The 25169-nt window shown below is 35.8% G+C and overlaps 1 protein-coding gene across 5 annotated transcripts; it reads left to right on the plus strand.

Annotated features, from left to right (window-relative positions):
* The first annotated feature begins 160 nt into the window (after positions 1 to 160).
* Positions 161 to 24224, plus strand: LOC143303727 (uncharacterized). Of its 5 annotated transcripts, none has more exons than XR_013060321.1 (7): positions 161 to 402; positions 580 to 702; positions 11452 to 11574; positions 22328 to 22450; positions 22967 to 23049; positions 23284 to 23373; positions 23474 to 24224. XR_013060321.1 is itself a non-coding variant. In XM_076625380.1 (6 exons), exons 2-5 carry the CDS (start codon positions 594 to 596, stop codon positions 23322 to 23324), a joined length of 396 nt encoding a protein of 131 aa, XP_076481495.1. In that variant the 5' UTR covers positions 165 to 402; positions 580 to 593; the 3' UTR covers positions 23325 to 23373; positions 23474 to 24224. The 5 variants fall into 5 exon arrangements, 2 of the variants coding, with proteins under 2 accessions (XP_076481495.1, XP_076481496.1); XR_013060320.1 differs by having other exon boundaries at positions 166 to 402; positions 23152 to 23373; XM_076625380.1 differs by lacking the exon at positions 22967 to 23049 and having other exon boundaries at positions 165 to 402.
* Positions 24225 to 25169: the final 945 nt, after the last annotated feature.

Below are 25169 nucleotides of genomic sequence, written 5' to 3' on the forward strand. Positions count from 1 at the left end.
ATACCGTATCTTTGTATATAGTATAATATATATAATATGTTATAATTATGTTAGTTGTTATTTATTCCTTAACTCTCTCCCTTTTTCTTGTGTTTTTTTTTCTTTTTTTTTTATTAGTACCTAACATTGCTATTATGATGCCGTATTATATTGCATTAGCTGTTATTTGTATCTGCGCGCGACAAATTTTTCAACATGGTCGCTCGCGTGTCTCTTTGGTATGGCGTTGGTTTAATGTCAACAGTGACGTGTTGTTGAAATAACTAATTAATTGTTAATCACTATAATTTTATTTGGTAGTGTTCTGTAATATTGTTTTGTGTATTGCGTTACCAGTTATTTCGTGTGGCATAACTTTATTCCTTTGCACTGAGTTCAATCATGTCTTGTCGCCAATATTCAGTTAGTCCATCTTGGTTAATTTCTAACCCATTTATGTGTTTATTGACCTTTCCTTATTTTCCCTATTAATTTATTATTGCATGTACTTGCTATTTGTTATTATTTTATGTAATGGAACAGTTCCTTATTAGTGATTAAAATTTATTTGTTAGATTAACATTGTCTGTAATTCTTTAGATTCTACTTATTTGATGCTGCGTCACTTACCTGAATCATTCCCACAACGTCGTCCAATTCTTCGATATGCCTTGGATACTTACTACGGTTGCCTTCAATCGTCTTATATCTGTGGCTATAAAGGTACTGTTTAATTCATTTAATTTAATATGTGTATAGTGCATTGTGTGTGCGACCGCTATTGTGCATTACAAAATCCACTTCTACATGTTAGATATAATAATATAACAATACTACGTAGATTAATACATAATAAAATATCCTTTTACTCCGGTTATATTTATTACTAACTCTCAATTAATCTATGTTAATTATTTTCTAACCACTTTCTATATTTATCAGCTATTTTATTTCTTCTTGTTAATCTGCGAAATCCATGCATGTACACTTCCTTGTATGGTGATTGATTGTTCACGAGGTAAGTTGCATTTTCACTGTTTTCGTTATTCGTTGAACTAACACGTTTTACATTCAAACAGTAATTGGAGCACTCGTAATAAACTTCTTTTCTTTTTCCAAGTTTCCGCTATCTGTGTCATTCGACGAACAGTGCCACGCCTCCACAGCACCGTTATAACATTTAGCGATGCTGGTCTTTGCATTACGGCAATTGGAGTTAATTCGTTCGTTTATTTTCAGCTGGTGCATGGTGTTCCGCAAGCTGGGAGCCATAACCTATTTTGCACGTAGACCTTCTTGTATAATGATTACTTGTTTACAAGGTAACTTTCTCTTTCCCTCTTTTAATTATTTACTGAATCGACACGTTGTATATTCAAACAATAATTGGAGTACACATAATAATTTTCCTTTTTTCTTTTTAGGTTTTCGCTATCTGTATTGTTCGACGAACGGTGTCACACCTCCTTTTGATTTATCCATAATATAGTTATAACATTTAGTAACCTTGTATTTTGCACTGAGACAATTGAAACTAATTTATTCACTTATTTCAGGTAGCTGTCATACATTGCGTTCCACGAACAACAATCCATAACTTATACCTGCACGTACACTTTCTTGTGTGCTGATCACTTGTTCACAAGGTAACTTTCACTTTCGCTAGTTAATTGTTCATTGAGTTAACACGTTTTATATTTAAGCAATAATTGAAACACGTATAATAATTTTCCTTTTTCCTTTTAGGTGTTCGATATCTGCATTATTCGACGAACAGCACTATAACATATACTACCGCACTACGTTGTCCAATGAAATCGCTTTATTCATTGCTTATTTCGATTATGCGCCAGTTTCAACTTGTTTAAATGCACCGTTCGCGGAATCCCTTTTACTTCAATCTTGACGTTTTGGTTCTGCAAGATTTCTAGCACTTTGTGTGGTCCAGTATATTGATCGGAGAATTTTCCTTTACTGGGTTCTTTTAGTAGATATATCGAATCTCCTATTTTAAAATCTTGAGGGTTGATTCGTCGATCGTAATATTCTTTTGGTCTTAGTTTGAATTTTATCAAATTTTCTCTTGCCATTCGTTGTACAGTGTTAATTTTATTGAACAGATCTTCGAGATATTCTGCGCATGTTGGTTCCATGTTCTCTTCGATTGTTACTTCACCGACAGGTTCTCTGGCTAGATGTCCAAAACTAATTTGTGCGGGGAGAATTTCGTTCCTTTCCTTCATTTTAGTTTTTATTTTGCGCCAAGACGCAAGTTTACTGACATCGATCCAATTATCCAATTGCTTGCTAATAGCATTCAAAATACAAATTTTTGAAAGTGCCGCAGCCATATTAACCCAAAAATATTTTGTATATAGTATAGTTTGATACCATTTATATTTTCTTGGGGCAATTATAAGATCGACACTACCTACTATGTTACCTACGTCAAATATTAGATGTAGTAACCAATAAAGTATTTTTAATCCAATTATAATCCAATGGCTAGCGTATTTATTCAAGTTTTTATATATATCTTCGACTGGTGATTCCTTATTTTCTCCCTTTTGATTTCTTTGAGCTCGTTGAACTTGCGTTTCTTCAGCTCGAAAATGTTTAGAATCCTTTTCCTTAGTTACCCTTTTTTCTTCTTCATTTACTTTATTCACAACACCTTTATTTTTCTCTACCTTTCCAGGATGAATAGTTTCACTGGAAGTGCTTATTTTAATTAAATTATTATTTATTTGTATGGAACGTTTAAGAATATTTTCGGTAGATTTAGAATTATTCTTTGAATTTTTATTACAAACCTTTTTGCTTATAGATTCTGTTTTGGATTTAGGGATAGCTATATTTTTATTTTCTATAGTGTGATCTACCTTGCAATTTAATGATTTGGCTTTGAGTTCGATAAAGTTTCCTTCTGATGGTTTTATAGAAGTTTTTGAGTGAGATACACTCGCTATCTCTTTTCCTATAATGGTTGAAACATTCACGAATTTCGTGGAGTCTTGCTTTTGTATCTTTGCCAAGTCGAACGTGGAGAGGCAATTCGCACTTCCCGGCGGGTCCAATATCTCTGTGATATTAGGCAGTGGATAAGCGTTGCCTGTCGTCTAGTCGTTCAATTTCCTAGTTTCTGCTTCGTCTGAAGGTTCTTTGGCACTAATATTATTTATCTTGTTTGCTAATTCAGAAAATTTCTCACCCATGATCCTATCTATGGCACCGTGCGTCCTCTTATTATTTAACGTGACATTATCCCTCATCACAGCAACGGAGTGGTGTTTGCTTTGAAAAGTTGGTTGGTTGAAATGATCAACATCTCTCTTTTGATTTAGATCTCTATCGAGGTATTTATTTGTGCGTTTTTCTTCCCAAGTTATTGCTCTTGTTTCTCTCCTGACATTTTCTTTTATTCCCGGGTTGTTTAGGTGTTTCCGCGACGACGGTACAAATCTCCAGTCCTGGCGGTTGTTTCGGTTATAATTATTCGAAGGTGTCGGATGTTGATATCGAAATCTATCGTTCGCTTGTTTTAATTCTCGCGTTGCTTTCACGGCTTGGCGGTACGCATCGTCCAAGGATTGGTATCCTGCTATTTTTACTCGTAAATACACCTCGTTTGGGAGTCCCTTAACGAAAGCTTCCCTCGTGTCTCGATCTATCCTATCTTGAAATACGGTGCCGTACTCGTACCTTTCCCCGTTCATTATTGCCAGTCTGAGATCTTTGACGCGCTCTATGTAGTCCAAAATATCTTCTCCCGGTCGTTGAAATATTGTAGCTAATTGCCCTTTATATTCGTTAACCGTTTTTCCCGGATCGAACATATCTTTTAATTTATTCCCGAAATCGTTTAAACTTATTATTTCTGTGTCTTCTATGGCGAGAAACGCGTGCCCGCGAAGCTTATTTGTTAATAATTTTACTAACTGAGATTCTTGATGCCTAGGAACCATGTTTCGCGCGCGCTCGCATGCTCTTAAAAATCGAAGTACCGAGGGTCGATGTCCGTCGAACACTGGTACTGTCTCTATTGCATCTTTTAACTTAATTGATTGGGGATTAACTTCTATCGGTATTGTCGCTTGTGAAATTATCGGCGATGATACGGGTGTCTTGATTTCCTTTTTTATTTTCAGTGAACGCACATCGTCTTGTAATTTATTCATTGTTGTACTCATGTCGCGAAAATTCGCATCCCATGCTTTAAGTTTTTCCGATAACATCAAGATCATGTCTTTGTCCAACGATTTTAATTTAGTCGCCATTGTTTCTCAAGTATATATTTTATTGACAAACGTGACAACCTTAGTCCTCTGTGGAGCGTATCGAACCGTTTAAACCAACTTTAATCCTCCGTGAAGCGTATCCCACCGCTCTTACCAAAATATTTACTATATATATATATTAAATGTTACGTATTAGTTTATCGACATCGATCAAATTTTAAATTTAGAGTTTACTGAAAATTTTTTTTTGTTGTTGAGTTTGAATTTAGTCTGAAGGAAATTAATTTGAAATGATATTATTATGTATGTAATACTAGTTTAGATTTCTAATTAATTACGGTAGTTGCTGCCACCAGAAATAGTCTAAGGACTATTTCAAAATATTTTATTTCTATTAATTTCCGTTTAATAGGTAGCGTTAACTGATGCTTAATGCAACTGGTAAACGAATTTCACTTTTCGGCTAACCTGCGATGTGCAGGAATACTGGCACGGGAGAGGATTTAAGCTGGGATTAATAATTATTTGTCCTCGTTGAACGGATTTTATTTGAATGTGGAATCGCCTAGATTATTACCTTTATATATATATTTTATTAACCGGATATATGTATTTTTAGCGTTACTGGATCGGATAGGAATGTGAGATTTTTCGTCGTTTATATATATATATATATATATATATATAAATTTATTTTTACGTTCGACTTCTTCTTCTCTTTTAGTTTCACTGTAACAGGTTGCCGTTAGAACCGAAACTCAATTCATTTCCTACGATGGATTTTGTTACCACGATCTTCTTGCCTTTAGAGTTTAATAATCGAGGATGATTCTAACGATCCTCTCTGTGTGGGACTCGTGTGATTTCGCAAGTCTTGCCCAAAGACGGGTAGTATTTTACCAACAGTGGGAGGAGGAATGCGAAGATCGACGGGTGTTTTGATAATCGAAAACACCGTTTGCACAAGCCAACACAGCGAACGATCCTTTGGTTAAATTTCCGAAGGGAAATTGTTCTCCTATTTCTCTCTTACGATCGCATGCGACGGTGGCAAGAATATCGGTTATTAGCAATGCCGGTATCTCTCTTAATTTTCGATTGACCCCGACGATGTATTTAATAGTCCTCTCTGTGCGGGATTTGTGTGATTTCGCAAGCCTTGTCCAAAGACGGGCAATATTCTGCCAACAATGGGAGGAGGAATGCGAAGATCAGTGGGTGGTTCAGTAGCTGAAAACACCGTTCGCACAAGCCGACACAGCGGACAACTCCTTTTTATTTAAAGGTTAAACGATGATTCTATCTTCGAAACCGTTCGCGAAAATAAAACGGGATCGATGATAGGAAGTTCTAATTCGATTCTCGAGGGCAACGAAATTATCAGAGAAGAAGGAAATTCTCAGAATTAATTCTCTTACCTTGAGGAGTCTGGCGCCATTTACCTCAGCTGTTCCGTTGGTCGTCGAAGTTTTTACTGGGTTTATTACTTGAACTCGAATACAATTTACTATCAACGTTTACTTTATTTTTCTATTTCGATACGGACAGAACAATTTACTGACTGGATTAATACCGTAATTACAATGCGCGTTCAAAGATAAAATTTTCTTTTTACTTAGTCGCGGCTCTCCTTTCTTGACGGAAAACTATAGACTCCGAAGCGCAAAATACTATACAAAATTTCTAAAGTTGAGCGCAATAACGAACGTAATAACGAAATAATTAACAAAAGTGAACAAAATAATTATAAACCGTAATAACGAAGATCGCAATAACAATGAACAAAGAATAATGTAATAAGAATATTCACCAGGGTGTTAATGATGATCGATAGTTGGTGAGTATAATAACGATAATGTTAAATGAGTGAGCAACGTAATAAGAATATTCACCGGAATAATAAATGATAATTGAGCGTAACAATGTTCACCAGAATAATAATGTTAATCGCTAAATGATAGTTATCGAGTCTTTTCTGCTCTACGTTGCTTGCTTATTTATAATGCCATCCCCCACGGGGTGGTGGTTCGCTGGGGGTACTTTAATGATTGTTTTTGCGATTTTGATGTTTCCCCTTTCTTGTTGTTTCCCTAGGTTTCGGTGATCGACGTTCGAACAATGTTTGCGGAGGCATTTCCATCGGAAGTTCCTTATTATTATTTTTCTTTTAAACGGCTTTTGTTTTTATGTATGATAAATATATATATATATATATTTTAAATATGATATCTATTTTATGTTTGTTAAATATATGTATTTTAATTCTATATTTCCTCCTTTTTAATTGATTATATATGTCGGAGATGAAAGGAAAGCCGAAGCCCTTCTTTGGAAATTTTGGGAACATCCTCTAGTACCTTAGCCTAGATTTTATTATAGTTGTAATTGCTTAAGATTTGTAATAAGCGAGATTGGGTTCGAGGTGACAATCGGTCGCTGAACGTAGCCACGGTCACGGGATGGATGTTTTATCTAACGGAGGTCTGGAGTGGTTGTATGTGTTTTCCGAGAAATGTGGTTGTGGCGGCATGCGGCCTCGAGAGCGGGCCGAGCCACGTGTGATGTTGCCTCGGAGGTGCCGATGCAATGGGACATACATTGTATTAGTAATCAAAACTCCAGGCAGAAACTGCCTAGCAACGGCGTTTGGAACTTTCTCGATGCTTCCAACGAGTGTGCCTAGCAACGGCGTTTGGAACCTTCTCGATGCTTCCAAACGGGTATAGAAAACAAAATGCAATCGTACAGGGAGAAAAATCTCCACGAGGCTGGCATTCTTGCGATTGCCTTGGAGAGTGATACATCGAGCATTTTCGACGATCGCATTTGCGTCTAAGTTAGTTTCGCTTAGTAAGGAGTTATCCCGGTGACCGTGGATTCGTTTGAACTCAAATATTGCTAATAGTATTATTTAATTTAATTATTCGTAGATCGTATTATTCATTAGGCTTAGTGTTTGTTAGACTTATTATTAGTTGTACTTATTATTTGTTAAGCTTAGTGATAGACCTGTATATACGTGTAAATAAAATCTCGGCTTTGTGAAACGATGGCTAGTCCACATGAAGAGTCGTCGCGCGCCCAAAATTCGAATCGTGATCCGACATATATATATATATATATATTTTTACATTTGTAGCTGCGCACATATTTTATTAAAGAAAAGTGTTAACAATATGTTTTCATGATTTATTTCTCGCGCCTGACTTCCATTAATCCTTAATATTCCTGTCGCCGTGACGCGTGTAAATCTAACATGGCTGCTCATAAATGTCATCAGCAAAGTTATAGTAACGGGTCTTTAAATTTTGTTTAATATCGAAGTAATTGTCTGCCGCTCGTTTTCCTTATTCTACCGCAATTAAACATTTACTTATTAATACTGCTTTAAAGTATTGTTCGTGTGAATATACGCATATATATATATTTTATGTTGTGTGTTTGTAATTCTTCGATTGCGTTATTTATTGTTTTGAGTAGTTTATTTTATAGAGTATTCGATAATATAAAACATACGCGCACACATGCATATATATATATATATACGTATTCATATGCATATTTTCTTGGCGGTGTAGTATTCATACGAAATGAAGTGTCGATTATTTATTTATCCTTTACCGGAATGTAGGCTAGTTTTAAGTATGTATCTTAGATTATCGGTTTGATAGAATTCGCACACATATATATATATTTCTGACAACGTAACCTTCATTTCTCTAATAATACGATATTGTATGTTTTATGTATTCGTTAAACTATTAGTTTTCGACATCATGTATACTTATATTTTATAATTTGATAATTTTGTATTTATTGCATAGTGTTGGACGCACTGCCTCTAATATTCACTAGGTTATTACACGTTCGGCATATATGTTTTATACTTATATGTAACTCTCCAAATTGATTGATTGAAATATATTTATATATATATATATATTCCTGGCGTTTCAATTATTTCACCCTTTTGTAGTTATTCTTATTTTCTGTTTTATTTAGAATTGTTTGTATTATGTATTTTATTTATTGGTTGGATCTGTTAATCGCCTTCGTTTGTTAATCCTTCCTTTCGTTTCGTGATGCCGCGTGTTCGTTTGTGCATTCAAATCCTTACTCGCGTGTTTTGTATAGAATGGTTTCTTGTTCTTGTTACGTCGCGTGCGGAGCGCGGGACGTGACACCCCCGCCCTTGGAGTTCAAATTTCCATAGGAAATTTGACTGATGGTATCTCTGAGTTTGCTAAAGGCGAACGCAGGTGTCGTTGGTACTTGAATGACTACCGGTGCTATCGATATCCCTTGAGGTTGTGCTGTTTGATCATCGATATTTCGTCTTCTTTTGAGGTATAGCAGCGGGTGGGTGACTGGGCCGTATATTGCTCCACATCCGTAAGTTTCACGTAGCTGGTATCCGTGTACGGCTATATCTATTATTGTCTTGATTAATTTAAATATTGTGAGTATTCCAGATATTGCTGCACTGACAGTTCCAAATTCCATAAAACCTGTCCATAAACCTGATACGGCATTTTTCGCTATTGTCGTTAATGTGTTTTTGTCCATCATTCCCAGGATGTTTACTGTTCCAGGGACGATTGTTTTTCCCGTTGCTCTTCTGGCCAATGTGTTCAAGATTGCAGATTTTTCTGCCGGGAACATGACGTGGTCCAGTAGTGCATCGAAGTCTTTTGGGTATATATTCTGCTCGTGGCCAATGACGATGGTGCTGAGTATCGCCACGTTTGGCGCACGTCCGGGTGGAGTTCCTTTACTTGTACTGGAATGCATTTGACTATATGGACCGCTTCTCCTACGATCAAAGCCATGTGTTTTTGGTTGTGGTGTATGCAAATTCATCGGGCGGTAAGTTTGCCAAGCTTAAAGTGTTCTCTATTAGTTTCTTCTGTGTGGTGTATCATGGTATAATGTTGTCGTTTGTCGTTTCGCTTTCGAGTTTATCAGAAATAAGAATAACCTTTTATCATCATTAATATATGTATATGTCGGAGATGAAAGAACACCGGAGCCTTTGGAATTTTGGATAATCCGGCAACATTGTAACCTAGAGTCTACTATAGCTGTAATTGAACAATTGTAGTTATTCAACCCGATTGTAATTGTTCGAGAGTCGTGATAATAAGCTTGGGCTCGAGGCGACAGTCAGTCGCCGAACGTAGCCGCGGTCACGGGATGAACGCTTTGTCTAACAAAGGTATGGAGTAATTCTATAGCTCTCCTTAAAAGAAATATTCGTGGCGACACGCGACAGTAAACATTCCAACGGTTTCTGTCCCGTGGCTCGCCACACGCAGACCCTATTCTTCGAGTAAGATGATTGCCAGATGTCGATGCGTCTCCGCAGTACATGTTCGGCTAGCTCGAGGGCCCGTTATAAATCTTAAGGTTTAGTTAACTAAAGTCCTTCAAACAGACAAACAGTCTTTGTCCCAACTACGGGACGATAGGGGAGACATATTTTTCAACGAGCGGCGTCTCCCACTAGCAACTTTCCCTCGAGGGCGGCTAGCATCTTTTTCTAACCACCGATATGGAGATTGACCAATTAGCAGCAACGTCAATTTCCCTTACTTTCTGAACGAAGGCTTTTCTCGACGAATCCGATGATCTCGTATCCTTAGACACACCCCATTATAGTTTTCCTCTGTGGCATCATCGGGACGGGAAAGGCATTCTCGCTCGCGATCTCATTGATGAAAGGAGTAACTCTTTACGACCAGTGAATATTACGCGTCCGACTTAGATTTTGTGAGTACGTTCATCTATCATCCCGTCGACCGCGGATTCGTTATTGAACCTAGGATCATTGTCATTAGTTTCTCGAGTACCTAACTACCACGGTTACTTGTCCGGTTCTATAATAATCGTATTTGCACTAGTCAATGTCTTCTCTATTGCATAACGACAACGTGTAACCCAAAGGAAGATTTGTTTCACGCCCCTAACCCTAATTCTAATGTAAACCCGACATATATATATATAGAAAGAAAATTTTTATATTTATATGTATTATTATTATTTTTTTTTTATTGTTAAAACCTTGTTTTATTTTAGGTTTTATGTACGTGTTATCGGTAAAAATAAATATCATGAATGCTACTTGAGTTATAATTATATAGATATATGCATACGTACTGGTAAGTAGTATGAATGAGATTTGTTTTATTGTTATAAATATATAAATATATATTATCGATAGGAATAAGTATTACAAGTGTACCTTGTCTTCGAGTATATATATATGTGCGTGCAATGGTAAATACGACGACTCAATTTTATGAGTCACTTGCATTATCAATGAAAGTGAATGTCATAAATATCGCCTATTTTACAACATACGTGTATATATATATTGGTGAACATAAGTGAAAATTATATGCATAGTTATGAATGTTGTTTGTTTACAGGTGGATAGCATCAGTACTTGGTTTCGTGGGTGGCGTACCAATACTTTACAGTTCCTCTGTGCGGATTGCTATTCGTGTTCTTCCGTCCGTCGTTCAGAGAATGGTTGATGAGTTCGCCATCAGTTCTGTACACACATATAAAAATAGTTAATATATATATATATATATATATATATATATATATATATCATTTATATAATTTTCTTTTGGATCTGTTCCCTTGTATGAATACCGTATCTTTGTATATAGTATAATATATATAATATGTTATAATTATGTTAGTTGTTATTTATTCCTTAACTCTCTCCCTTTTTCTTGTGTTTTTTTTTCTTTTTTTTTATTAGTACCTAACATTGCTATTATGATGCCGTATTATATTGCATTAGCTGTTATTTGTATCTGCGCGCGACAAATTTTTCAACATGGTCGCTCGCGTGTCTCTTTGGTATGGCGTTGGTTTAATGTCAACAGTGACGTGTTGTTGAAATAACTAATTAATTGTTAATCACTATAATTTTATTTGGTAGTGTTCTGTAATATTGTTTTGTGTATTGCGTTACCAGTTATTTCGTGTGGCATAACTTTATTCCTTTGCACTGAGTTCAATCATGTCTTGTCGCCAATATTCAGTTAGTCCATCTTGGTTAATTTCTAACCCATTTATGTGTTTATTGACCTTTCCTTATTTTCCCTATTAATTTATTATTGCATGTACTTGCTATTTGTTATTATTTTATGTAATGGAACAGTTCCTTATTAGTGATTAAAATTTATTTGTTAGATTAACATTGTCTGTAATTCTTTAGATTCTACTTATTTGATGCTGCGTCACTTACCTGGATCATTCCCACAACGTCGTCCAATTCTTCGATATGCCTTGGATACTTACTACGGTTGCCTTCAATCGTCTTATATCTGTGGCTATAAAGGTACTGTTTAATTCATTTAATTTAATATGTGTATAGTGCATTGTGTGTGCGACCGCTATTGTGCATTACAAAATCCACTTCTACATGTTAGATATAATAATATAACAATACTACGTAGATTAATACATAATAAAATATCCTTTTACTCCGGTTATATTTATTACTAACTCTCAATTAATCTATGTTAATTATTTTCTAACCACTTTCTATATTTATCAGCTATTTTATTTCTTCTTGTTAATCTGCGAAATCCATGTATGTACACTTCCTTGTATGGTGATTGATTGTTCACGAGGTAAGTTGCATTTTCACTGTTTTCGTTATTCGTTGAACTAACACGTTTTACATTCAAACAGTAATTGGAGCACTCGTAATAAACTTCTTTTCTTTTTCCAAGTTTCCGCTATCTATGTCATTCGACGAACAGTGCCACGCCTCCACAGCACCGTTATAACATTTAGCGATGCTGGTCTTTGCATTACGGCAATTGGAGTTAATTCGTTCGTTTATTTTCAGCTGGTGCATGGTGTTCCGCAAGCTGGGAGCCATAACCTATTTTGCACGTAGACCTTCTTGTATAATGATTACTTGTTTACAAGGTAACTTTCTCTTTCCCTCTTTTAATTATTTACTGAATCCGACACGTTGTATATTCAAACAATAATTGGAGTACACATAATAATTTTCCTTTTTTCTTTTTAGGTTTTCGCTATCTGTATTGTTCGACGAACGGTGTCACACCTCCTTTTGATTTATCCATAATATAGTTATAACATTTAGTAACCTTGTATTTTGCACTGAGACAATTGAAACTAATTTATTCACTTATTTCAGGTAGCTGTCATACATTGCGTTCCACGAACAACAATCCATAACTTATACCTGCACGTACACTTTCTTGTGTGCTGATCACTTGTTCACAAGGTAACTTTCACTTTCGCTAGTTAATTGTTCATTGAGTTAACACGTTTTATATTTAAGCAATAATTGAAACACGTATAATAATTTTCCTTTTTCCTTTTAGGTGTTCGATATCTGCATTATTCGACGAACAGCACTATAACATATACTACCGCACTACGTTGTCCAATGAAATCGCTTTATTCATTGCTTATTTCGATTATGCGCCAGTTTCAACTTGTTTAAATGCACCGTTCGCGGAATCCCTTTTACTTCAATCTTGACGTTTTGGTTCTGCAAGATTTCTAGCACTTTGTGTGGTCCAGTATATTGATCGGAGAATTTTCCTTTACTGGGTTCTTTTAGTAGATATATCGAATCTCCTATTTTAAAATCTTGAGGGTTGATTCGTCGATCGTAATATTCTTTTGGTCTTAGTTTGAATTTTATCAAATTTTCTCTTGCCATTCGTTGTACAGTGTTAATTTTATTGAACAGATCTTCGAGATATTCTGCGCATGTTGGTTCCATGTTCTCTTCGATTGTTACTTCACCGACAGGTTCTCTGGCTAGATGTCCAAAACTAATTTGTGCGGGGAGAATTTCGTTCCTTTCCTTCATTTTAGTTTTTATTTTGCGCCAAGACGCAAGTTTACTGACATCGATCCAATTATCCAATTGCTTGCTAATAGCATTCAAAATACAAATTTTTGAAAGTGCCGCAGCCATATTAACCCAAAAATATTTTGTATATAGTATAGTTTGATACCATTTATATTTTCTTGGGGCAATTATAAGATCGACACTACCTACTATGTTACCTACGTCAAATATTAGATGTAGTAACCAATAAAGTATTTTTAATCCAATTATAATCCAATGGCTAGCGTATTTATTCAAGTTTTTATATATATCTTCGACTGGTGATTCCTTATTTTCTCCCTTTTGATTTCTTTGAGCTCGTTGAACTTGCGTTTCTTCAGCTCGAAAATGTTTAGAATCCTTTTCCTTAGTTACCCTTTTTTCTTCTTCATTTACTTTATTCACAACACCTTTATTTTTCTCTACCTTTCCAGGATGAATAGTTTCACTGGAAGTGCTTATTTTAATTAAATTATTATTTATTTGTATGGAACGTTTAAGAATATTTTCGGTAGATTTAGAATTATTCTTTGAATTTTTATTACAAACCTTTTTGCTTATAGATTCTGTTTTGGATTTAGGGATAGCTATATTTTTATTTTCTATAGTGTGATCTACCTTGCAATTTAATGATTTGGCTTTGAGTTCGATAAAGTTTCCTTCTGATGGTTTTATAGAAGTTTTTGAGTGAGATACACTCGCTATCTCTTTTCCTATAATGGTTGAAACATTCACGAATTTCGTGGAGTCTTGCTTTTGTATCTTTGCCAAGTCGAACGTGGAGAGGCAATTCGCACTTCCCGGCGGGTCCAATATCTCTGTGATATTAGGCAGTGGATAAGCGTTGCCTGTCGTCTAGTCGTTCAATTTCCTAGTTTCTGCTTCGTCTGAAGGTTCTTTGGCACTAATATTATTTATCTTGTTTGCTAATTCAGAAAATTTCTCACCCATGATCCTATCTATGGCACCGTGCGTCCTCTTATTATTTAACGTGACATTATCCCTCATCACAGCAACGGAGTGGTGTTTGCTTTGAAAAGTTGGTTGGTTGAAATGATCAACATCTCTCTTTTGATTTAGATCTCTATCGAGGTATTTATTTGTGCGTTTTTCTTCCCAAGTTATTGCTCTTGTTTCTCTCCTGACATTTTCTTTTATTCCCGGGTTGTTTAGGTGTTTCCGCGACGACGGTACAAATCTCCAGTCCTGGCGGTTGTTTCGGTTATAATTATTCGAAGGTGTCGGATGTTGATATCGAAATCTATCGTTCGCTTGTTTTAATTCTCGCGTTGCTTTCACGGCTTGGCGGTACGCATCGTCCAAGGATTGGTATCCTGCTATTTTTACTCGTAAATACACCTCGTTTGGGAGTCCCTTAACGAAAGCTTCCCTCGTGTCTCGATCTATCCTATCTTGAAATACGGTGCCGTACTCGTACCTTTCCCCGTTCATTATTGCCAGTCTGAGATCTTTGACGCGCTCTATGTAGTCCAAAATATCTTCTCCCGGTCGTTGAAATATTGTAGCTAATTGCCCTTTATATTCGTTAACCGTTTTTCCCGGATCGAACATATCTTTTAATTTATTCCCGAAATCGTTTAAACTTATTATTTCTGTGTCTTCTATGGCGAGAAACGCGTGCCCGCGAAGCTTATTTGTTAATAATTTTACTAACTGAGATTCTTGATGCCTAGGAACCATGTTTCGCGCGCGCTCGCATGCTCTTAAAAATCGAAGTACCGAGGGTCGATGTCCGTCGAACACTGGTACTGTCTCTATTGCATCTTTTAACTTAATTGATTGGGGATTAACTTCTATCGGTATTGTCGCTTGTGAAATTATCGGCGATGATACGGGTGTCTTGATTTCCTTTTTTATTTTCAGTGAACGCACATCGTCTTGTAATTTATTCATTGTTGTACTCATGTCGCGAAAATTCGCATCCCATGCTTTAAGTTTTTCCGATAACATCAAGATCATGTCTTTGTCCAACGATTTTAATTTAGTCGCCATTGTTTCTCAAGTATATATTTTATTGACAAACGTGACAACCTTAGTCCTCTGTGGAGCGTATCGAACCGTTTAAACCAACTTTAATCCTCCGTGAAGCGTATCCCACCGCTCTTACCAAAATATTTACTATATATATATATTAAATGTTACGTATTAGTTTATCGACATCGATCAAATTTTAAATTTAGAGTTTACTGAAAATTTTTTTTTGTTGTTGAGTTTGAATTTAGTCTGAAGGAAATTAATTTGAAATGATATTATTATGTATGTAATACTAGTTTAGATTTCTAATTAATTACGGTAGTTGCTGCCACCAGAAATAGTCTAAGGACTATTTCAAAATATTTTATTTCTATTAATTTCCGTTTAATAGGTAGCGTTAACTGATGCTTAATGCAACTGGTAAACGAATTTCACTTTTCGGCTAACCTGCGATGTGCAGGAATACTGGCACGGGAGAGGATTTAAGCTGGGATTAATAATTATTTGTCCTCGTTGAACGGATTTTATTTGAATGTGGAATCGCCTAGATTATTACCTTTATATATATATTTTATTAACCGGATATATGTATTTTTAGCGTTACTGGATCGGATAGGAATGTGAGATTTTTCGTCGTTTATATATATATATATATATATATATATAAATTTATTTTTACGTTCGACTTCTTCTTCTCTTTTAGTTTCACTGTAACAGGTTGCCGTTAGAACCGAAACTCAATTCATTTCCTACGATGGATTTTGTTACCACGATCTTCTTGCCTTTAGAGTTTAATAATCGAGGATGATTCTAACGATCCTCTCTGTGTGGGACTCGTGTGATTTCGCAAGTCTTGCCCAAAGACGGGTAGTATTTTACCAACAGTGGGAGGAGGAATGCGAAGATCGACGGGTGTTTTGATAATCGAAAACACCGTTTGCACAAGCCAACACAGCGAACGATCCTTTGGTTAAATTTCCGAAGGGAAATTGTTCTCCTATTTCTCTCTTACGATCGCATGCGACGGTGGCAAGAATATCGGTTATTAGCAATGCCGGTATCTCTCTTAATTTTCGATTGACCCCGACGATGTATTTAATAGTCCTCTCTGTGCGGGATTTGTGTGATTTCGCAAGCCTTGTCCAAAGACGGGCAATATTCTGCCAACAATGGGAGGAGGAATGCGAAGATCAGTGGGTGGTTCAGTAGCTGAAAACACCGTTCGCACAAGCCGACACAGCGGACAACTCCTTTTTATTTAAAGGTTAAACGATGATTCTATCTTCGAAACCGTTCGCGAAAATAAAACGGGATCGATGATAGGAAGTTCTAATTCGATTCTCGAGGGCAACGAAATTATCAGAGAAGAAGGAAATTCTCAGAATTAATTCTCTTACCTTGAGGAGTCTGGCGCCATTTACCTCAGCTGTTCCGTTGGTCGTCGAAGTTTTTACTGGGTTTATTACTTGAACTCGAATACAATTTACTATCAACGTTTACTTTATTTTTCTATTTCGATACGGACAGAACAATTTACTGACTGGATTAATACCGTAATTACAATGCGCGTTCAAAGATAAAATTTTCTTTTTACTTAGTCGCGGCTCTCCTTTCTTGACGGAAAACTATAGACTCCGAAGCGCAAAATACTATACAAAATTTCTAAAGTTGAGCGCAATAACGAACGTAATAACGAAATAATTAACAAAAGTGAACAAAATAATTATAAACCGTAATAACGAAGATCGCAATAACAATGAACAAAGAATAATGTAATAAGAATATTCACCAGGGTGTTAATGATGATCGATAGTTGGTGAGTATAATAACGATAATGTTAAATGAGTGAGCAACGTAATAAGAATATTCACCGGAATAATAAATGATAATTGAGCGTAACAATGTTCACCAGAATAATAATGTTAATCGCTAAATGATAGTTATCGAGTCTTTTCTGCTCTACGTTGCTTGCTTATTTATAATGCCATCCCCCACGGGGTGGTGGTTCGCTGGGGGTACTTTAATGATTGTTTTTGCGATTTTGATGTTTCCCCTTTCTTGTTGTTTCCCTAGGTTTCGGTGATCGACGTTCGAACAATGTTTGCGGAGGCATTTCCATCGGAAGTTCCTTATTATTATTTTTCTTTTAAACGGCTTTTGTTTTTATGTATGATAAATATATATATATATATATTTTAAATATGATATCTATTTTATGTTTGTTAAATATATGTATTTTAATTCTATATTTCCTCCTTTTTAATTGATTATATATGTCGGAGATGAAAGGAAAGCCGAAGCCCTTCTTTGGAAATTTTGGGAACATCCTCTAGTACCTTAGCCTAGATTTTATTATAGTTGTAATTGCTTAAGATTTGTAATAAGCGAGATTGGGTTCGAGGTGACAATCGGTCGCTGAACGTAGCCACGGTCACGGGATGGATGTTTTATCTAACGGAGGTCTGGAGTGGTTGTATGTGTTTTCCGAGAAATGTGGTTGTGGCGGCATGCGGCCTCGAGAGCGGGCCGAGCCACGTGTGATGTTGCCTCGGAGGTGCCGATGCAATGGGACATACATTGTATTAGTAATCAAAACTCCAGGCAGAAACTGCCTAGCAACGGCGTTTGGAACTTTCTCGATGCTTCCAACGAGTGTGCCTAGCAACGGCGTTTGGAACCTTCTCGATGCTTCCAAACGGGTATAGAAAACAAAATGCAATCGTACAGGGAGAAAAATCTCCACGAGGCTGGCATTCTTGCGATTGCCTTGGAGAGTGATACATCGAGCATTTTCGACGATCGCATTTGCGTCTAAGTTAGTTTCGCTTAGTAAGGAGTTATCCCGGTGACCGTGGATTCGTTTGAACTCAAATATTGCTAATAGTATTATTTAATTTAATTATTCGTAGATCGTATTATTCATTAGGCTTAGTGTTTGTTAGACTTATTATTAGTTGTACTTATTATTTGTTAAGCTTAGTGATAGACCTGTATATACGTGTAAATAAAATCTCGGCTTTGTGAAACGATGGCTAGTCCACATGAAGAGTCGTCGCGCGCCCAAAATTCGAATCGTGATCCGACATATATATATATATATATATTTTTACATTTGTAGCTGCGCACATATTTTATTAAAGAAAAGTGTTAACAATATGTTTTCATGATTTATTTCTCGCGCCTGACTTCCATTAATCCTTAATATTCCTGTCGCCGTGACGCGTGTAAATCTAACATGGCTGCTCATAAATGTCATCAGCAAAGTTATAGTAACGGGTCTTTAAATTTTGTTTAATATCGAAGTAATTGTCTGCCGCTCGTTTTCCTTATTCTACCGCAATTAAACATTTACTTATTAATACTGCTTTAAAGTATTGTTCGTGTGAATATACGCATATATATATATTTTATGTTGTGTGTTTGTAATTCTTCGATTGCGTTATTTATTGTTTTGAGTAGTTTATTTTATAGAGTATTCGATAATATAAAACATACGCGCACACATGCATATATATATATATATACGTATTCATATGCATATTTTCTTGGCGGTGTAGTATTCATACGAAATGAAGTGTCGATTATTTATTTATCCTTTACCGGAATGTAGGCTAGTTTTAAGTATGTATCTTAGATTATCGGTTTGATAGAATTCGCACACATATATATATATTTCTGACAACGTAACCTTCATTTCTCTAATAATACGATATTGTATGTTTTATGTATTCGTTAAACTATTAGTTTTCGACATCATGTATACTTATATTTTATAATTTGATAATTTTGTATTTATTGCATAGTGTTGGATGCACTGCCTCTAATATTCACTAGGTTATTACACGTTCGGCATATATGTTTTATACTTATATGTAACTCTCCAAATTGATTGATTGAAATATATTTATATATATATATATATTCCTGGCGTTTCAATTATTTCACCCTTTTGTAGTTATTCTTATTTTCTGTTTTATTTAGAATTGTTTGTATTATGTATTTTATTTATTGGTTGGATCTGTTAATCGCCCTCGTTTGTTAATCCTTCCTTTCGTTTCGTGATGCCGCGTGTTCGTTTGTGCATTCAAATCCTTACTCGCGTGTTTTGTATAGAATGGTTTCTTGTTCTTGTTACGTCGCGTGCGGAGCGCGGGACGTGACACCCCCGCCCTTGGAGTTCAAATTTCCATAGGAAATTTGACTGATGGTATCTCTGAGTTTGCTAAAGGCGAACGCAGGTGTCGTTGGTACTTGAATGACTACCGGTGCTATCGATATCCCTTGAGGTTGTACTGTTTGATCATCGATATTTCGTCTTCTTTTGAGGTATAGCAGCGGGTGGGTGACTGGGCCGTATATTGCTCCACATCCGTAAGTTTCACGTAGCTGGTATCCGTGTACGGCTATATCTATTATTGTCTTGATTAATTTAAATATTGTGAGTATTCCAGATATTGCTGCACTGACAGTTCCAAATTCCATAAAACCTGTCCATAAACCTGATACGGCATTTTTCGCTATTGTCGTTAATGTGTTTTTGTCCATCATTCCCAGGATGTTTACTGTTCCAGGGACGATTGTTTTTCCCGTTGCTCTTCTGGCCAATGTGTTCAAGATTGCAGATTTTTCTGCCGGGAACATGACGTGGTCCAGTAGTGCATCGAAGTCTTTTGGGTATATATTCTGCTCGTGGCCAATGACGATGGTGCTGAGTATCGCCACGTTTGGCGCACGTCCGGGTGGAGTTCCTTTACTTGTACTGGAATGCATTTGACTATATGGACCGCTTCTCCTACGATCAAAGCCATGTGTTTTTGGTTGTGGTGTATGCAAATTCATCGGGCGGTAAGTTTGCCAAGCTTAAAGTGTTCTCTATTAGTTTCTTCTGTGTGGTGTATCATGGTATAATGTTGTCGTTTGTCGTTTCGCTTTCGAGTTTATCAGAAATAAGAATAACCTTTTATCATCATTAATATATGTATATGTCGGAGATGAAAGAACACCGGAGCCTTTGGAATTTTGGATAATCCGGCAACATTGTAACCTAGAGTCTACTATAGCTGTAATTGAACAATTGTAGTTATTCAACCCGATTGTAATTGTTCGAGAGTCGTGATAATAAGCTTGGGCTCGAGGCGACAGTCAGTCGCCGAACGTAGCCGCGGTCACGGGATGAACGCTTTGTCTAACAAAGGTATGGAGTAATTCTATAGCTCTCCTTAAAAGAAATATTCGTGGCGACACGCGACAGTAAACATTCCAACGGTTTCTGTCCCGTGGCTCGCCACACGCAGACCCTATTCTTCGAGTAAGATGATTGCCAGATGTCGATGCGTCTCCGCAGTACATGTTCGGCTAGCTCGAGGGCCCGTTATAAATCTTAAGGTTTAGTTAACTAAAGTCCTTCAAACAGACAAACAGTCTTTGTCCCAACTACGGGACGATAGGGGAGACATATTTTTCAACGAGCGGCGTCTCCCACTAGCAACTTTCCCTCGAGGGCGGCTAGCATCTTTTTCTAACCACCGATATGGAGATTGACCAATTAGCAGCAACGTCAATTTCCCTTACTTTCTGAACGAAGGCTTTTCTCGACGAATCCGATGATCTCGTATCCTTAGACACACCCCATTATAGTTTTCCTCTGTGGCATCATCGGGACGGGAAAGGCATTCTCGCTCGCGATCTCATTGATGAAAGGAGTAACTCTTTACGACCAGTGAATATTACGCGTCCGACTTAGATTTTGTGAGTACGTTCATCTATCATCCCGTCGACCGCGGATTCGTTATTGAACCTAGGATCATTGTCATTAGTTTCTCGAGTACCTAACTACCACGGTTACTTGTCCGGTTCTATAATAATCGTATTTGCACTAGTCAATGTCTTCTCTATTGCATAACGACAACGTGTAACCCAAAGGAAGATTTGTTTCACGCCCCTAACCCTAATTCTAATGTAAACCCGACATATATATATATAGAAAGAAAATTTTTATATTTATATGTATTATTATTATTTTTTTTTTATTGTTAAAACCTTGTTTTATTTTAGGTTTTATGTACGTGTTATCGGTAAAAATAAATATCATGAATGCTACTTGAGTTATAATTATATAGATATATGCATACGTACTGGTAAGTAGTATGAATGAGATTTGTTTTATTGTTATAAATATATAAATATATATTATCGATAGGAATAAGTATTACAAGTGTACCTTGTCTTCGAGTATATATATATGTGCGTGCAATGGTAAATACGACGACTCAATTTTATGAGTCACTTGCATTATCAATGAAAGTGAATGTCATAAATATCGCCTATTTTACAACATACGTGTATATATATATTGGTGAACATAAGTGAAAATTATATGCATAGTTATGAATGTTGTTTGTTTACAGGTGGATAGCATCAGTACTTGGTTTCGTGGGTGGCGTACCAATACTTTACAGTTCCTCTGTGCGGATTGCTATTCGTGTTCTTCCGTCCGTCGTTCAGAGAATGGTTGATGAGTTCGCCATCAGTTCTGTACACACATATAAAAATAGTATATATATATATATATATATATATATATATATATATATATATCATTTATATAATTTTCTTTTGGATCTGTTCCCTTGTATGAATACCGTATCTTTGTATATAGTATAATATATATAATATGTTATAATTATGTTAGTTGTTATTTATTCCTTAACTCTCTCCCTTTTTCTTGTGTTTTTTTTTCTTTTTTTTTTATTAGTACCTAACATTGCTATTATGATGCCGTATTATATTGCATTAGCTGTTATTTGTATCTGCGCGCGACAAATTTTTCAACATGGTCGCTCGCGTGTCTCTTTGGTATGGCGTTGGTTTAATGTCAACAGTGACGTGTTGTTGAAATAACTAATTAATTGTTAATCACTATAATTTTATTTGGTAGTGTTCTGTAATATTGTTTTGTGTATTGCGTTACCAGTTATTTCGTGTGGCATAACTTTATTCCTTTGCACTGAGTTCAATCATGTCTTGTCGCCAATATTCAGTTAGTCCATCTTGGTTAATTTCTAACCCATTTATGTGTTTATTGACCTTTCCTTATTTTCCCTATTAATTTATTATTGCATGTACTTGCTATTTGTTATTATTTTATGTAATGGAACAGTTCCTTATTAGTGATTAAAATTTATTTGTTAGATTAACATTGTCTGTAATTCTTTAGATTCTACTTATTTGATGCTGCGTCACTTACCTGAATCATTCCCACAACGTCGTCCAATTCTTCGATATGCCTTGGATACTTACTACGGTTGCCTTCAATCGTCTTATATCTGTGGCTATAAAGGTACTGTTTAATTCATTTAATTTAATATGTGTATAGTGCATTGTGTGTGCGACCGCTATTGTGCATTACAAAATCCACTTCTACATGTTAGATATAATAATATAACAATACTACGTAGATTAATACATAATAAAATATCCTTTTACTCCGGTTATATTTATTACTAACTCTCAATTAATCTATGTTAATTATTTTCTAACCACTTTCTATATTTATCAGCTATTTTATTTCTTCTTGTTAATCTGCGAAATCCATGCATGTACACTTCCTTGTATGGTGATTGATTGTTCACGAGGTAAGTTGCATTTTCACTGTTTTCGTTATTCGTTGAACTAACACGTTTTACATTCAAACAGTAATTGGAGCACTCGTAATAAACTTCTTTTCTTTTTCCAAGTTTCCGCTATCTGTGTCATTCGACGAACAGTGCCACGCCTCCACAGCACCGTTATAACATTTAGCGATGCTGGTCTTTGCATTACGGCAATTGGAGTTAATTCGTTCGTTTATTTTCAGCTGGTGCATGGTGTTCCGCAAGCTGGGAGCCATAACCTATTTTGCACGTAGACCTTCTTGTATAATGATTACTTGTTTACAAGGTAACTTTCTCTTTCCCTCTTTTAATTATTTACTGAATCGACACGTTGTATATTCAAACAATAATTGGAGTACACATAATAATTTTCCTTTTTTCTTTTTAGGTTTTCGCTATCTGTATTGTTCGACGAACGGTGTCACACCTCCTTTTGATTTATCCATAATATAGTTATAACATTTAGTAACCTTGTATTTTGCACTGAGACAATTGAAACTAATTTATTCACTTATTTCAGGTAGCTGTCATACATTGCGTTCCACGAACAACAATCCATAACTTATACCTGCACGTACACTTTCTTGTGTGCTGATCACTTGTTCACAAGGTAACTTTCACTTTCGCTAGTTAATTGTTCATTGAGTTAACACGTTTTATATTTAAGCAATAATTGAAACACGTATAATAATTTTCCTTTTTCCTTTTAGGTGTTCGATATCTGCATTATTCGACGAACAGCACTATAACATATACTACCGCACTACGTTGTCCAATGAAATCGCTTTATTCATTGCTTATTTCGATTATGCGCCAGTTTCAACTTGTTTAAATGCACCGTTCGCGGAATCCCTTTTACTTCAATCTTGACGTTTTGGTTCTGCAAGATTTCTAGCACTTTGTGTGGTCCAGTATATTGATCGGAGAATTTTCCTTTACTGGGTTCTTTTAGTAGATATATCGAATCTCCTATTTTAAAATCTTGAGGGTTGATTCGTCGATCGTAATATTCTTTTGGTCTTAGTTTGAATTTTATCAAATTTTCTCTTGCCATTCGTTGTACAGTGTTAATTTTATTGAACAGATCTTCGAGATATTCTGCGCATGTTGGTTCCATGTTCTCTTCGATTGTTACTTCACCGACAGGTTCTCTGGCTAGATGTCCAAAACTAATTTGTGCGGGGAGAATTTCGTTCCTTTCCTTCATTTTAGTTTTTATTTTGCGCCAAGACGCAAGTTTACTGACATCGATCCAATTATCCAATTGCTTGCTAATAGCATTCAAAATACAAATTTTTGAAAGTGCCGCAGCCATATTAACCCAAAAATATTTTGTATATAGTATAGTTTGATACCATTTATATTTTCTTGGGGCAATTATAAGATCGACACTACCTACTATGTTACCTACGTCAAATATTAGATGTAGTAACCAATAAAGTATTTTTAATCCAATTATAATCCAATGGCTAGCGTATTTATTCAAGTTTTTATATATATCTTCGACTGGTGATTCCTTATTTTCTCCCTTTTGATTTCTTTGAGCTCGTTGAACTTGCGTTTCTTCAGCTCGAAAATGTTTAGAATCCTTTTCCTTAGTTACCCTTTTTTCTTCTTCATTTACTTTATTCACAACACCTTTATTTTTCTCTACCTTTCCAGGATGAATAGTTTCACTGGAAGTGCTTATTTTAATTAAATTATTATTTATTTGTATGGAACGTTTAAGAATATTTTCGGTAGATTTAGAATTATTCTTTGAATTTTTATTACAAACCTTTTTGCTTATAGATTCTGTTTTGGATTTAGGGATAGCTATATTTTTATTTTCTATAGTGTGATCTACCTTGCAATTTAATGATTTGGCTTTGAGTTCGATAAAGTTTCCTTCTGATGGTTTTATAGAAGTTTTTGAGTGAGATACACTCGCTATCTCTTTTCCTATAATGGTTGAAACATTCACGAATTTCGTGGAGTCTTGCTTTTGTATCTTTGCCAAGTCGAACGTGGAGAGGCAATTCGCACTTCCCGGCGGGTCCAATATCTCTGTGATATTAGGCAGTGGATAAGCGTTGCCTGTCGTCTAGTCGTTCAATTTCCTAGTTTCTGCTTCGTCTGAAGGTTCTTTGGCACTAATATTATTTATCTTGTTTGCTAATTCAGAAAATTTCTCACCCATGATCCTATCTATGGCACCGTGCGTCCTCTTATTATTTAACGTGACATTATCCCTCATCACAGCAACGGAGTGGTGTTTGCTTTGAAAAGTTGGTTGGTTGAAATGATCAACATCTCTCTTTTGATTTAGATCTCTATCGAGGTATTTATTTGTGCGTTTTTCTTCCCAAGTTATTGCTCTTGTTTCTCTCCTGACATTTTCTTTTATTCCCGGGTTGTTTAGGTGTT

This window comes from Bombus vancouverensis, chromosome 16 (genome assembly GCF_051014615.1).
Source record: "Bombus vancouverensis nearcticus chromosome 16, iyBomVanc1_principal, whole genome shotgun sequence".
NCBI lineage: Eukaryota > Metazoa > Arthropoda > Insecta > Hymenoptera > Apidae > Bombus > Bombus vancouverensis.

Bases quoted from the DNA above. Each gene is read 5' to 3' on its own strand.
- LOC143303727 (XM_076625380.1), top strand. From the start codon at position 594: ATGCTGCGTCACTTACCTGAATCATTCCCACAACGTCGTCCAATTCTT. The intron at 11,575-22,327 runs GTACTGTTTAAT...GTAATTCTTTAG, and splicing joins TTATATCTGTGGCTATAAAG to ATTCTACTTATTTGATGCTG. The intron at 22,451-23,283 runs GTACTGTTTAAT...CACTTATTTCAG, and splicing joins TTATATCTGTGGCTATAAAG to GTAGCTGTCATACATTGCGT.